The sequence below is a fragment of the Sorex araneus genome, chromosome 1 (assembly GCF_027595985.1).
Source record: "Sorex araneus isolate mSorAra2 chromosome 1, mSorAra2.pri, whole genome shotgun sequence".
Taxonomy (NCBI): domain Eukaryota; kingdom Metazoa; phylum Chordata; class Mammalia; order Eulipotyphla; family Soricidae; genus Sorex; species Sorex araneus.
The window spans coordinates 7095960-7109516 of record NC_073302.1 but is presented as its reverse complement, the minus strand read 5'-3'; the positions used below and the strand labels follow the sequence as shown (position 1 = coordinate 7109516).

At 44.7% G+C, this 13557-nt stretch overlaps 1 protein-coding gene across 10 annotated transcripts in view; it reads left to right on the top strand.

The window, feature by feature from the left end:
- Nucleotides 1-13557, top strand: part of GAPVD1 (GTPase activating protein and VPS9 domains 1) — a 90179-nt gene that overhangs the window by 44495 nt on the left and 32127 nt on the right. For 4 of the 10 annotated variants that reach the window (XM_055142220.1, XM_055141980.1, XM_055142041.1 and 1 more), the window contains exons 7-12: nt 117-197; nt 1336-1496; nt 5632-5761; nt 7847-7972; nt 10545-10718; nt 12918-13058. In XM_055142220.1, the coding sequence (XP_054998195.1) occupies nt 117-197; nt 1336-1496; nt 5632-5761; nt 7847-7972; nt 10545-10718; nt 12918-13058 (813 nt within the window). The remainder of the gene's footprint in view (nt 1-116; nt 198-1335; nt 1497-5631; nt 5762-7846; nt 7973-10544; nt 10719-12917; nt 13059-13557) is intronic. The other 6 variants (XM_055142460.1, XM_055142357.1, XM_055142418.1 and 3 more) reach the window with 4 other exon arrangements.

The window sequence follows — 13557 nt, the reverse complement described above, 5'->3', positions numbered from 1 at the left end:
TCAGGGTTATTTTGTATAGTCATAGGACTTGTTCATTGTGTTATTTCCTATTTCTAGAAAATGTGTCCATTGTCAAAGGGTTGACCTTCTTTCTGTTTATTGCTCTCGCATCCCAGGACAACAGTTAGCAGCCATCACGGCCTGGGAGTCCTCAGCCACCAATCTCACTGCTCACATTACTCTAGTGACCCCATTTGGTGGGTAATAGGCTGTGCTTCCTCTCCTCTAGCTGTCACCTAAGGAATGGTTGATAAATGTGCGTTCCATTTGCATGTTGCTTTTGCTTTGTGTAAGCGCTGCACACATTTTATTACTTGCATTTTTATAACCGATAAACATTTAAATTTAAGGTTCATGTAGTTTTTGTATGAAGTTGGATTTGAATACACATCTGCTTCAGTAGAATATAGTGAGGGAAGAACGTTTCTGTTCCCAGCCACGGTCTCTGAACCTGTTTCAGAAGTTTTAGAAGTTGTTGTGTACTCTGAATTTTGAGCCTAAAATTGATCAATGCCAGCTTGATAGCACCGATGAGAAGATGGCTGTATTTCTTCTACCCCAAGTGGCATTGAAAGGCTTTTGTTACTTTGAATTATTTTTGCCACATGTCTGTGCTTTTGCTGATTTTATGCTGAAAGGGAATTTCTAGTTCGTATTCTGGTTTATTGAATTTTATTACACCCTAAAAGAAAATTGAAACATTCTGGAAAATTAAAACTCAGAGAATTGTCACAGTCAGTCTTTCTACAGCTTTCAGTGCCCAGATCTCTCTGAAAGATCTGCACAATAGATTATTTTAGGAAAAAAGCATTGCTTACAGACAGGAACAAAATCCTCCAAAATAATCAGATCTGTCATTAGTTTAGAATGTTCCCATATTGTATTTAAACACTGGGAAATCTCTCCTGCATCTTTGGAAGAGGTTAATGCATTTCAGAAAGATTTCCATGTCAAATTCCTAATTAGTAGGGAAACATTTGGCATTTAAATCATTCTGCTGGAGAAACCATTGCAGTTATCTTGAGAAGAAATAAGGTGATGCTTTTCTTGTCACCCTGACTCTTCAGTAGATCTGGATGTGCTTGCTGACCTGCTGGTGGATTGTCACTCAACGGATCATTGTTTCTGATTATTAGTTTTAAAGGGACATTGTATTCACCATCAGTAGAGTAACTGGGAAGATCTAGTGCTTTTCTCATTCATATTTTCATCACTTTATTTTTGTGCATGCACAGTCTACATTCATAGAAAATTAATTTTTGTATTTAGTCTACCATTTTCTTTGTTTTTGTCTTTTCCCCTAAATTGCCTTGTTTGAACTCTATTTTTCATTAGCAACTCGGAGCAAAAGCCGCACCAATGTGCTTATGGACTTACATATGGACCATGAGGGATCGTCTCAGGAAGCCATCCAGGAGGTACAGCCAGAAGAAGTGTTGGTCATCTCCTTAGGGACAGGCCCGCAGCTCACTCCAGGGATGATGTCAGAAACCGAGGTATGGAGGCACCGGAGTCGCATTTAACCTAACAGTTATCAAGTTAGAAGTTTAGATGCCCTTTTTCTAGTCAGCGCAGTCTCTGTTTTCATAATCACTATGCCTTTAATGATTTTTTCTTGCCATTTTCAGTGTGCCTGCGTGACTCACTGTTAAACACTAAACTCGGGGCTGTCGAGCTAGTACAGGGATTAGGTGTTTGCCTTGCATGTGGCCAACCCAGTTTGATTCCTGACATTGCATCTGATTCCCTGAGCCTGCCAGGAATAACCTCTGAGCACAGAACTTGGAATAAGCCCTGAGTACTGCTGGGTGTGGCCTGTCCCCCAACAAACTACCAAAAACCCTACCCCATTAAATTCCTGCTAATAGTTCTCTAGCCCCTTCACATTAGTGTACCTGTGCGTCCGGGGCCCTGTACAGAGATAGAACAGCAGGTTAGGTGCTTGTCTTGCAGCCAACCTGGGATTGACCCGCAGGAGGTCCTCAGCACTAAGCCAGGAATAAGCCCTGAGTACCACCAGGTGTGGCTCTAAAACCTACACACATGTACACAAATAGTTCTGAAGCTGGTGAGCAGCTACTCACCAAAATAGAATTTTCTTAGTATAGCAGTAGAGTAGAAATAGGAAGCGAGAAAATTGTGTCATGGAATTAAAGAGTCCGCCCTAGTGATCTATATAAAACATTTTATGTCTGTTTCCTTATCAAGTATAATGTGTATCATTCATAATGATATGCATGATATTCCTTATAATGATATAATGATATATTTCTTATAATGCTCTCAAGAGCTAAGCATTCTTTCGAAATGCTATTTTTTGGCCACTGAGGAAGAAGTGGAGGAGATAACTGAAAAGAGAATTAAGGAAGTAAAATACTTCAAGTAGGATTGGGTGCATTGTTATCAGCTTTAAGGTATTTATAAACGAAAGAGTTTGGGACAGAGGCAAAAAGATAGACAACTTTTGCCTCTCGAATGGTGGGATCCTCCTTTTTGTAGCTTCCTAAAAAAAAAAAAAAAAAAGGAAAAGGTAAAAAAGCCCGTGTTCTTTCCTGAAAGAGCAGCCAGGGCTCCTGTTCAACAGTGAGTGCTGTGATGCAGGAAAACTCACTCCTTGCCTGGGAAGGAGGGACCAGTTACGATAGTTGAGAAAATGATCATCAAACAGTTTTCAGAATTGTGTCACGAGGGGCCAGAGTGATAGTACAGCAGGTAGGGCACTTGCCTTGCGTGTGTCTGACCTGGGTTTGATTCCCGATGCCCATCATGGACCCCCAAGATTGCCCTGAGCCTGCCAGCAGTGACTCCTGAGCATAGTTGAGTGGGGCCCAAAATCAAAAAAGGAAAAATTGTAGCATGCCAGGAAAAAGGATGATCAGACTCCCACAATTAAGCTTATTTTGGATCTCCCCCCCAGTACTTAGGCAGCTTTACGGGTGGCATTTGTCAAAAGCATTGAAAGGCCACCTTGCCCCCCCACCCCCCAAAAAAAAATTGGTTTTTGGACCACACCCAGCTGTGCCTGGGGCTTACACCTGACTCCGCACCCAGGGGTCACTTCTGTAGGTGGTTGGGAGAACATAGAGATAATAGAGCGGGTAAGGTACTTTCCTTACATGAGGCTGACCTGGGTTCCCTCCCTGACACCATACATGGTTCCCCAAGCTGCACCAGAAGTGATTCCTGACCACAGAGTCAGGAGTAAGCCTGGAGCATGGCTGAGTATGGTTCAACCTCTCCTGCTCCTATAGGATTCCCTTACACAAGAGTCATTTGAAGTTAAAAAGCAAGCACTGTATAGAAATAATAGAAATAGCAATCAAAAGAGAGCTGAAACAAGTATTGTGAGTCCTGGTTTGATTCCACATGCCATACACGAAAAAAGACCTTTCCCAAGGATTGTCACGTATCACTTGCTGTCACGAATCATGAAATCCCATTGATCGTCAATTTCTCGAGCGGGCTCAGTAACCACTCCATTCATCCTATCCCTGAGATTTTAGAAGCCTCTCTCCACTCGGCCTTCTTAACGATGCTGCCATGCTGCCGATGCTGCTGAGTTGGAGACTCTTTCAGGGTCAGGGGAATGAGATCCAGCTTGTTACTGGCTTTAGCATGTGAATACACCGTGGGAAGCTTTCGAGGCTGTCCCATGTGGGCAGGAAGTTCTCAGTAGCTTGCTAGTTTCTCCCAGAGGGAGAAGTAGGTTATAACATATCGCTTCTGGGAGCTTGCTTTCAAGTCTCTGGATGTTGGCCGTTGATGGGATTACACACACCTGGGTTCCTCTGCCGGTACCTTCATGCGTGAGGCTTGTCTGAACGTGTGGAGAAGGGCCTTGAGCATGGCTCTGGCTAGGTTCCGGTGGTCTTCGGCCGCTGGGAGCTCTGCTCGGGGCGGGGAGGGAAGCTGGAGCCCATCCCCTCTGAGGGGCCCCGGGGAAGTCAGCCAGGCGTGCGGGCAAGAGACTCTCTGTAATGAATTTAAAGGTCTAAGTTGCCTTAAAATACAAAATTAAGATTTTCTGTGTATGTGTTTAATTTCAAGCAAACAGGGAAAGAATCTCTTCTTTTTGCCTTGGAGCGAAACAGTACACTCTAGCACTTGGACCTGCTCCAGGGGTGTTTGGGGGTCAGTGCAGGGCCAGGGATATTGAACGGGGGGCTTCTGAATGCAAAGTGTGACTGCAAAGCCTGTGAAACCCAACCCAGGGTTCTACTTTACTTTTTTTTTTTTTCCTTGCTTTTTGGGCCACACCAGCGATGCTCAGGGGTTACTCCTGGCAGTGCTTGGGGGACCATATGGGATGCCGGGGATTGAACCCGGGTCAGCCGTGTGCAAGGCAAATTCCCTACCCACTGTACTATGGCTACAGCCCAGGGTCCTACTTTTAAATGACTTTGCACATCATAGTCATGAATATATAGAGACATAAAAAAATAAATCTTTACTCATTTAAAATGCAGGGTCAGAATATCACTTAAAGAGGTTTTCTTGGTGGTTTTTCTTAAAGGGAGTATTCTTTCTTTCATCCCCCAGCACGGCCCCAAAAGCCTCGTGGCTTTATGTTCAAGTTCCAAGCGTGCTTAAATCATTTTGTGTGACTCTTAACAAAGCATTAAATTCCTTATTAAGTTGGAGATGTACATAGAACATTGAGTTATGGGGCCTCTGGGGAATGAATGTCATCATGTTATTTGGAAATTAACAAATAGAAAATGCTACGAAAAAGCTGTTAGCTCTGAGCTGGACAGAGCTATGCAGTCACAGTTGAGTTTCTGGGGTGGCCGTGGACATGGTGATAGAATGGAAGTCCACCGACATTGATTTAATCTTAGTGACCAACAAGACAATGAGTGTCCATGTTTTCTTTCTGTTGAATCAGCTTAGAAGCTTTTGAAAAAAATGTACCGCAAGTTTAATATGTTGTCTTACCATCCCAGATGCTTTATATATATCTTTTTGTTTTTAATTTTGGGGTTTCCGAAGCAGTGCTCACTTGGGGTCACTCCCAGCAATACTTTCCCAGCTCTGTGGACTGGATGGTTCAGTACTTGGGCCCATCAGTGCTAGGAGAACGCCCATAGTGGTTCTCAGGGGTCAGTACCACACCTGGTAGTCCTTAGGGACTGTGCGGTACCAGGGGTCGGACATGTGGCTTTGCACATGTCGCACTTATACTCTGGCCCTTTGAGCTGTCTCCATTGACCCCTGCATGTTTGGTTAGTCCTTAGCAACTCTTTGGCATACTAAGAGTTACCGTCATCATTTTGTCGATGCAGAAACTAAGGCTGGGCAAGTGTAAATAACTTAGACAAGGTTGTGTAGTTGGTATCTAGCAGAACAAGAAGGGCTGACCTGCTGACGAAGCCTTCTGATTCCTACAGTCCCAGCTTCTGTTCGGATCCAGGGGCTGATTTCCAGTTCTGATATCAGGGTGATGGGTGGAATGGCATGGGCTTCCCTTTGGATATGTTCCAGGGATCCTTAAACGCTTGGTCAGAACCTTGCTAATGGACTTTTAATTTGAAGTGAAAATCTGATATAAAGAACTTAGATATGCAGTTGCTGTGGCTTGGTTTCTTCTGAGTGATCTCTGTGTTATGATACACTCATGACATTTTGTTTCAGGTCCTAAACATGCAGCTTTCGGATGGAGGACAAGGAGATGTCCCTGTCGATGAGAACAAACTCCACGGTAAACCTGATAAAACCTTGCGCTTTTCCCTCTGCAGTGATAATCTGGAAGGAATATCTGAAGGTGAAGGGTTACTTCATTCAAGGAGTTGTGTGGTTCAAGTAATATTTTGTCTACATTCTTTAAAGGAGCCTTATAAATTATAATTATACCATCTGTGCCTCTCACTGAGGAGAGTAATGAAGTTTTCCTCTAATGATAGTGAACAGTTGGCTGCAAAGATTGTTTCTTGAAGAAAATTAAGATTACAAGAGACCCTTGGTCATATATAATGGAGAAGAAATAAATCTTCATTGGGATTTCAGTAGAGTAATAGCAAGTTTTGTTTCTCTAGTATTTTTGGTTCGCCAAAGCTTATAGCGCTCCTTTAGAGGGACACACGCATGCTGCAGTGAAAAGAGGGCTCACTGGTGTCTCGGGACGTGGCATATGCTTGTAATAGTCTGCATTTCCCTTTCTACACATCCGTCTGCTCTTTCATGAAGCAGAAAGATACAGTGGAGATGGAATAAAAAGACAAAAGCCACGACTGGGAAGTGAGAATATGCCATTTTGCATGTACTGGGACAAACTGTTTCTAATGCATGAAGTCCAAGTTAGGGCTGGAGACACAGCTCAGGGGGCCAGGACCCGTGCGTTGCTTGCTGGTAACCCCCGGGCTGCCCCCAGCTCGGGGCCAGGAGGAGCCTCCAACACCACTGACAGCTATGGCCCTAGAGAAAATTCATGTTTACTGGTGTTTTAAAATAAAAATGAAACATAACTTCCTTTTTCTCTAACTTTTTCAAACATGTAAGTAATGTACGTTCATTCTAGAAATTTCAAAAAGAAATAGAATCATCTTTAATCTTACCATTTTATTCATAGCCATTAAACATTTTTATTTATAGCAAAACATTTATGCTCTTCTGTAACTTTCCTTTATATAACAGTAAATTTCCCTTTGTAATTTAACATTCTTAAGTAATGAGATTGTAAGTGGCTATTTTCTTTAACCTCAATTTCTTTAATTACTATTTATTGTGCATATATATATCTTTATAATTTATTTAAATATCTTCTGTGGAGCCGGAGCTACAGAGCAGTGGGCAGGGAGCTAGCCTGGCCTGTCTGGTCTCCCACGCTCACCAGGAATGATCCCTGAGTGCAAAGCCAGGAATAAACCCTGAGGACAGCTGGGTGTGGCCTAGAAACAAAAACAGGTTTTTTTTCCCTATGATTAAACATTCAGGTTACTCTACTTGTCAGACGTAAGAAGCCTTGTAACATGGAAACTTAGACGAATTTTCATTTGATTCCCAAAGATTTATTTCTAGAAGCAAAAGTTTTGACTTCAAGGGCATATAGACTTTTTATTTGGTGGGGCGAGGGGCTCCCAGACAGCGCTTCAGAGGCCCATGGGCAATGCAAGGCTCGACGTGGTGCTCAGGGCTCGCACCCTTTGGTTCTGGGGATCACCCTGGTGGTGCTTGGCGGGCCTCCAGGACTGTACCCAGGTGGCAGTTCCTAGGTGCCAAGAATTGAACCAGGGCCTACCCCTAGCACATGCAGGGTGTTCCCCTTCGCCCTGTGATAACTCGACCAGCACCGTCCCTGCATTTATTATTCATTTTTAGGACATATAAATTTTGGGGATTTGGGCCACACTGTTAGTGCTCAGGGGGCTATTTCCGGCTCTGTGCTCAGGAGTGACCCCTGGCAGTGCTCAGGAGACCACATGTTGTGCTGGGGATTGTACCCAGGTCAGCTGCATGCAAGGCAAGGGCCTTCTGTTCGTATTTCTCTGGCCCTATTGAGAACATGTAGATTTTTAAGATACAAATTTGATATTAAGAGCACTTTATTCTTTTTTTCTTAACTAATCTTGGTGTGTGTGGGGGGGTGGTTGGGGGTTTGGAATCGCACTTGGCTGTGTTCAGGGAAGTACTCCCCGCTTTGTGCTCAGAGATCTCTCCCGGGGAACCATGTTTGGTGCCAGGGATTGAATCCAGGTTGGCTGGCTGTGTGCACGGCAAGCACCTTCCCCGCAGCGCTGTCTCTCCGGTCCTTGGGAGCACTTTAGTCTTTGGTGTCATGTGATGGCGTGGAAAACTGCACGGTGGCTCAGGACATCAAACAAAGGTCACTGACAGTGTAACATCTCTCCAGGTCCGTCCAATCGATCCAATTCAGTCTCCTCTTTAGACCTAGAGGGAGAGTCTGTATCAGAGCTCGGAGCGGGCCCTTCTGGGAGCAACGGCGTGGAAGCTCTGCAGCTGCTGGAGCACGAGCAAGGTAAAGGGCCCGTGTGTGCCCAGAGGGCAGTGGCAGCCGGTCGCCGGGTGGATCTGTGGCACGGGCACTGGACGTGTGTAGTAAGGATGAACTGCAGTTGACTAAGGAAGGGCCAATACACTTGGATACTTTTAGTTTTCCATGTTTCGAGTGGGGGTGGTGGTGGGGTGGGGCCACACGTGCAGCTCAGGGGCACCTGGCGTGAAAGGGACTGTGTGTGGTGCCAGGGATCAAGCTGGGTTTGGCCACATGTGAGGCGAGTGCCTTACCGCCTGCACTGTCTACTGTCTCACAGGCCAGTTCCTCTTTTTTTTTTCCTCCCTGTTTGGGGGCCACCCCTGGTAGGACTGAGGGCACTATATGGGACCTGGCCCAGTGGTACAGTACTTACCTTGCGTGGATGATGCCCAGGTTTGATTCCTTATACTGCATGATCCTGTCTCTAGCAGCTGCCCCTGAGCACAAAGCCACGAGTAGCTCCAGAAAAACTGCTGGGAATAGCCCCAAGTCAAAATAAATAGTGTTTGAGTTGTTCCAAGCTTGAATTGCATAAAATGATATGATTTGTTTACATTCTCTAATATTTTAAGTTTTAAAGGATACAAAAAATAATTACTCAGGGCTTAAAGAACTTTGAGGGAGAAAATGGTTTACTACTGATTAAAAGTGTCATAACAGTGGAACAAGACAGATAATACAGGAATTAAGGTACTTGCTTGGCCTGCAACTGACCCCAGGTTGACCCCTGGTACCCCATGTAGCACTGCCAGCAGTAGCCCCTGAAGACCTCTGTGTGTCCCAACTGTCCCCCCAAAACAAACAAACAAACAAACAGACAAACCCCATACTACCCTCACTATCCTAAAATCATTTCTGCAGTTCTGAGATTTGTAGAGTCGCGTTGTGTAGGGGACGCTTACTAGGAGGAAAGCAGAGCCGTCAGGGCTTCGTGGAGATTGGGCATTGTAGGTGAAGGGTGGACCGGAAGGTGAGGAAACTATGGTGTGTGTCCAAGAGCTGTCAGGTATGTTACGTGGCTTCCTCTCATGCTGTAGGAAGGGTTATTAAAATGATCTTTGGTTTGGCTCACTTGAAGAATTCTGGTCACCTTCATGGTAGCGAATTGGGTTGTAGCTGGCTTTCTTATATTTCAGTACATATAAAATTGTGGGAAGTTGAAAAAGAAAAGCCATTTCCCTTGTCTAATTTCTAGAAATCCTGGTTCAGTTCATTTACATTTTTATTATTGTTTCTAATTTGGATTTGGGGCCACACCTGGCTGTGCTCAGGGCTTGTTCCCGGCTCTGTGCTCAGCGGGACCATATGGCGCATCGCAGATCGACCTTGGGTTGGCCCGTGTGAAACCAGCATGTTACACACTGTAGTACTGCTCTGGCCCCGCGTGTTTATATCTTGAAAAAAATTTATTGAGGGAATGGTACATTGTAACCACTGTATAAGTTTCAGGGATGTATCCTTATAAATCAACATCCATGTAGTACATTAAGTTTGCCTGTAAAGATTGGTCTCTTTTCCTTGTTCTCTGTACATTCGTCCCCCTTTTACCTGATTCAGCCATTCAGTTCATTTTTAGAAAGAAGAAGAGTAATGCCAGTTGGGGTATATGTTATTTGAATAAAACTAATGCTAGGGGCCAGGACAATAGCTCAGACTGGGAAAACACGTTTGCATTTGCAGCACCTGGTTTTGATCCAGAATTGAATGTTTATCACACATGTAGCCCCACCACTGCTCCAGCAGTAGCCCTGCTGGCCTCCAGTATCGCCAGGTCTGGCCCTCACAATAAGGAGAAGAAAAGAGTATTTCTGCATTTTACTAGATCAGTTTATCATTGTATCAAGTATGGGACAGCAGGTAGGGCACTTCCACTGCATGCGGATGGCCCAGGGGGGCTCCCGGGCACCGTGGGTGATCCCCTGAGCTTTTCCAGGACTGATCCCAGAGTGCAGAGCCAGAATTAATCCCTGAGCACAACTGGGTATTGTCCTAGAACCAAAAGACAAAAGGAACGGTTGAAAGAGTTAACAGGCCTTTCCACAGTGCTGCTTGGCCAGGAGCCGTGGGGGCCCCAGGGCCACCCCTGACTTGCTGGGCCAGGAGGAGACTGGGTGCAGGCCTGGGCCTCAGGCTTGTGCCATAGCCCTCTGCGCTCGCTCCCTGAACCCAAGCGCAGGTGTTTTATAAGACCTCTTGCCGTCTTAGCCTTCCAGCTGGCATGCTTCCTCCTCCTCCTATTGGCCAGAGAAGACAGCCGATCCGTGCACATTCACAGAGGGGAAACGCAGATCATTCACGGTCGGAGTACACCTGCCCCGGGTGTTAGGGAGACAGTTGTTTGCTCCCGTGGTCCTCATTAATCTGCCAGAAGGAAGAACATGTGGACCAAGTTAGGTTTAGAGAGGGAAGTGTTACCTTTAGGGTAATAGTAGCCATATACTATGTCAGGAGGGTATGTCAGTATTTTGGGACTATGCTCACTAGCGATTATAAAAAAAAGAAAGGTAAGTGCATGCTAAGTAATTTTTTAATGGTGCAATCTTGCTTTTGTTAGCCACAACACAAGATAATCTGGATGATAAACTACGGAAGTTTGAGATCCGGGACATGATGGGACTGACAGATGACAGGGATATATCAGAAACAGTGAGCGAGACCTGGAGCACAGATGTCTTGGGGAGTGATTTTGACCCTAACATTGATGAGGATCGTTTGCAAGAAATTGCAGGTAACTGCTCTGTGGTGCCTCTGTGCCATTTCTCAGTACCCCCATCCTCCCTGAGCCCTTCCTGGGTGGGGGGACGCAGGGCTGTGCGGGGCATTGGGAACTGAGCTAACTGTGTAATGAAGGTTTTTATTCCTTAAGTACAGATAGTGCTTGTACTTAAAAACCTGTCCCTGTTAACTCCCTTTCTCCTCCCAGAATGAAAAAGTCAATCTCTTGAATTAGCTTCTCAGTAAATCTCGTTTGCAGGACACATGTGTTCTTAGTCAATGAATAGCCTGTTCCTCCTTTGAGCCTGAACTTTTTTGTTTTGTTTTGGATTGGTTTTGGGGGGTCCAACAGTGCTCAAGTTTTGCTCCTGTTTCTGCACTCGGGAATCACTCTTGGCAGTGCTCAGGGATCCAACTGGAGTCGGCCTCATCGAGACAGACTCCTTACTTGCAGGACTGTCACTCCGGCCCCAAGCCTGGACTTTTAATTTTAGGTGAAAATTCTCACAGGATTCCAACTATAAAAAATTTGGAATAATATACTGAAATTCTCAAAAAAATTGAATTTACTTCTGGGAGGATTCAGTTCCAAAGAGTTGCCAATTTTATATTTTGGGTTTTCTGGCTCTTGCCTTGCTGTGCTCAGGGATTACTCCTGGCTCTGTGCTCAGGGATCACTTCTGGTGGTGCTTGGGGGACCATGTGTGATGCCAGGGATCAAACCAGGATCAGCCACATGAATGGCAAGTACCTTAACCCCTGTACTCTATCTCCAGCCAGGTTTTCCTCAGTTTTTCTTTTTAGTATCAAGTTTATTGAGGTACAATGAACATACATTAAATTTTATCTTTTTTTTTTTCTGTGCCAAAAATCAAACCCTGGTCCTGGCATATCTGAAGAGAGAGAGATGTATTCTATCTCTAACCCACACATTTGATTGAATTTTAATCTTTAGGATTCTGGTCTATAGGTTCTGAAAGGTTTTATGCAGCGGCCTTTTTTGGCAGGTTGGGTGAGGTTTAGACCACACCGGGAAGCTAAAGGGTTACTCTTGGCTCTACATCAGGGATCACTCCTGGCAGGATTTGGGGGACCCTATGGGGGCTGGGGATTGAACCTGGGTGGGCCGCGTGCAAGGCAAGTGCCCAACCCGCTAGACTATCTCTTCTCATACAGCCTTCATGTACTCCCGATGAAGGAAATCATCATTTTTAAAGAAATAGAGGCTGTTTTGAGCAGATTGAGAGGGTCGTACAAAGTGTGCTGTGTGCCCTGCTCAGCTCCGTCAGTTTACCTGCGAACCTGGCTGCTTCTGTTTCCTTCCTTCCTCCCACCATCTTTTGTCCCCTCCCCTCATTATGTGTTGCAAGTTTAAAACCTCATTTGTAGTTATTTCATTATGTTCATTTAAAAGAAAACTTAACCATTGATTTTTTTTTTTCTAAAATTATTTTTCAGTACTGAAGTCGAATTATTCCCCTTTGGGTTAGGCTTAATGAGTCATAGAGCATTCTGGAGTGTTTTTATTTTGTTTTTTTATTTAAAATTTTTTGCATGTTTTTAATACAGGTGTACAACATTGGTTAATATTTCCTCTTTGTATTTTTTAGTAGTGTAAATAGATTTCTTAATTGGTTTTAAATTACTTTGTTTCAGATGCCAAAGCAGCTCTTTCCTTGGCTCTAGGCACTGAGCACTGAGCTGTGTTTGCAGCTGAATAAGTGCCAGGGGAGAGATGTGTATTTTCCTGCAAATGTATTTTATTGCTCTGTGTCTGTGGCTCATATGCCAGCAAAAACTGTATTTGGCCAGTGTACCTTTCTGGGGTTAAACCTCTGTAAGTTTTAAGTCCCTGTACAACTATACATTTTAGAAAGAAAACAGTAAGAAACGACTCAATTTTAGGAAGATATAAAATTGGCCGGAAAACAGGTGAAAGCTAGTTGAAACTGCTTGACCCAATATCATGCGTTTTTCTCTGTGGCGCGCCCAAAGTAATCGGGAGGAAACTGAGGAGGAGGAGCTTTGCCATTGGGATAGGAGACAGAAGCCTGGTTTTAGCGGTGAGAAGGATGGAGACGGCTCTCCAGGGCTGCCTTCCCGTGGGTCGTTAGGGAGAAGATTCGGACCCCTGGTGCCTGGCCTTTCTCCACTGTCTCTGCTCTTTGCCTCAGGATCTTTGTTAACGCTTTGCTCCCCACCGGTCATACAGGTGCCGCAGCAGAGAACATGTTAGGCAGTTTACTGTGCCTGCCAGGGTCAGGCTCAGTGCTCCTTGACCCCTGCACTGGCTCTACCATATCAGAGACAACAAGCGAAGCTTGGAGTGTAGAGGTATTGCCAAGTGACTCAGGTTAGTATGCTGTCGTCGTCTCTGTGTTTGATTTGCAGTTTTAAATGCAAGGTGTCCTCTAGCCATTGTAGGTGTATCTTGTCAGATGGACATTTGGCAGGTAGGAGGCACTCCCAAAGCGAAGAATGTCCAGTGGGAAATTGGTTTATGGTCTCTTCTGCTCTCTAAGACACAGACGCCCTGTTGGATGGTCGTAGTCTAAGACGTCAGGTACAGTTATTTTGCAGGCAGCTGTTAGTCACTCAGCTGGGCTCTGTGTGGGACACTGAATTCAATTCAGATCTCCCAGTAACTGACAGTCATAGAATTCAGCTCAAATTCCAAGTGGTTAGATGCCTGGTAAGCATGTCTAGATTAATCCCAGTGGAGAACTTGACCCTTTAAAAGATAAAAAAATGCTGTATTTTTGAAATATTTTGAAATCGAGACCCTGAAGTCCTGAGAATTGTTTTGTGCAGGATTATTTTAAATGTATATAAAATGTTTTGTGCTTTGTCTT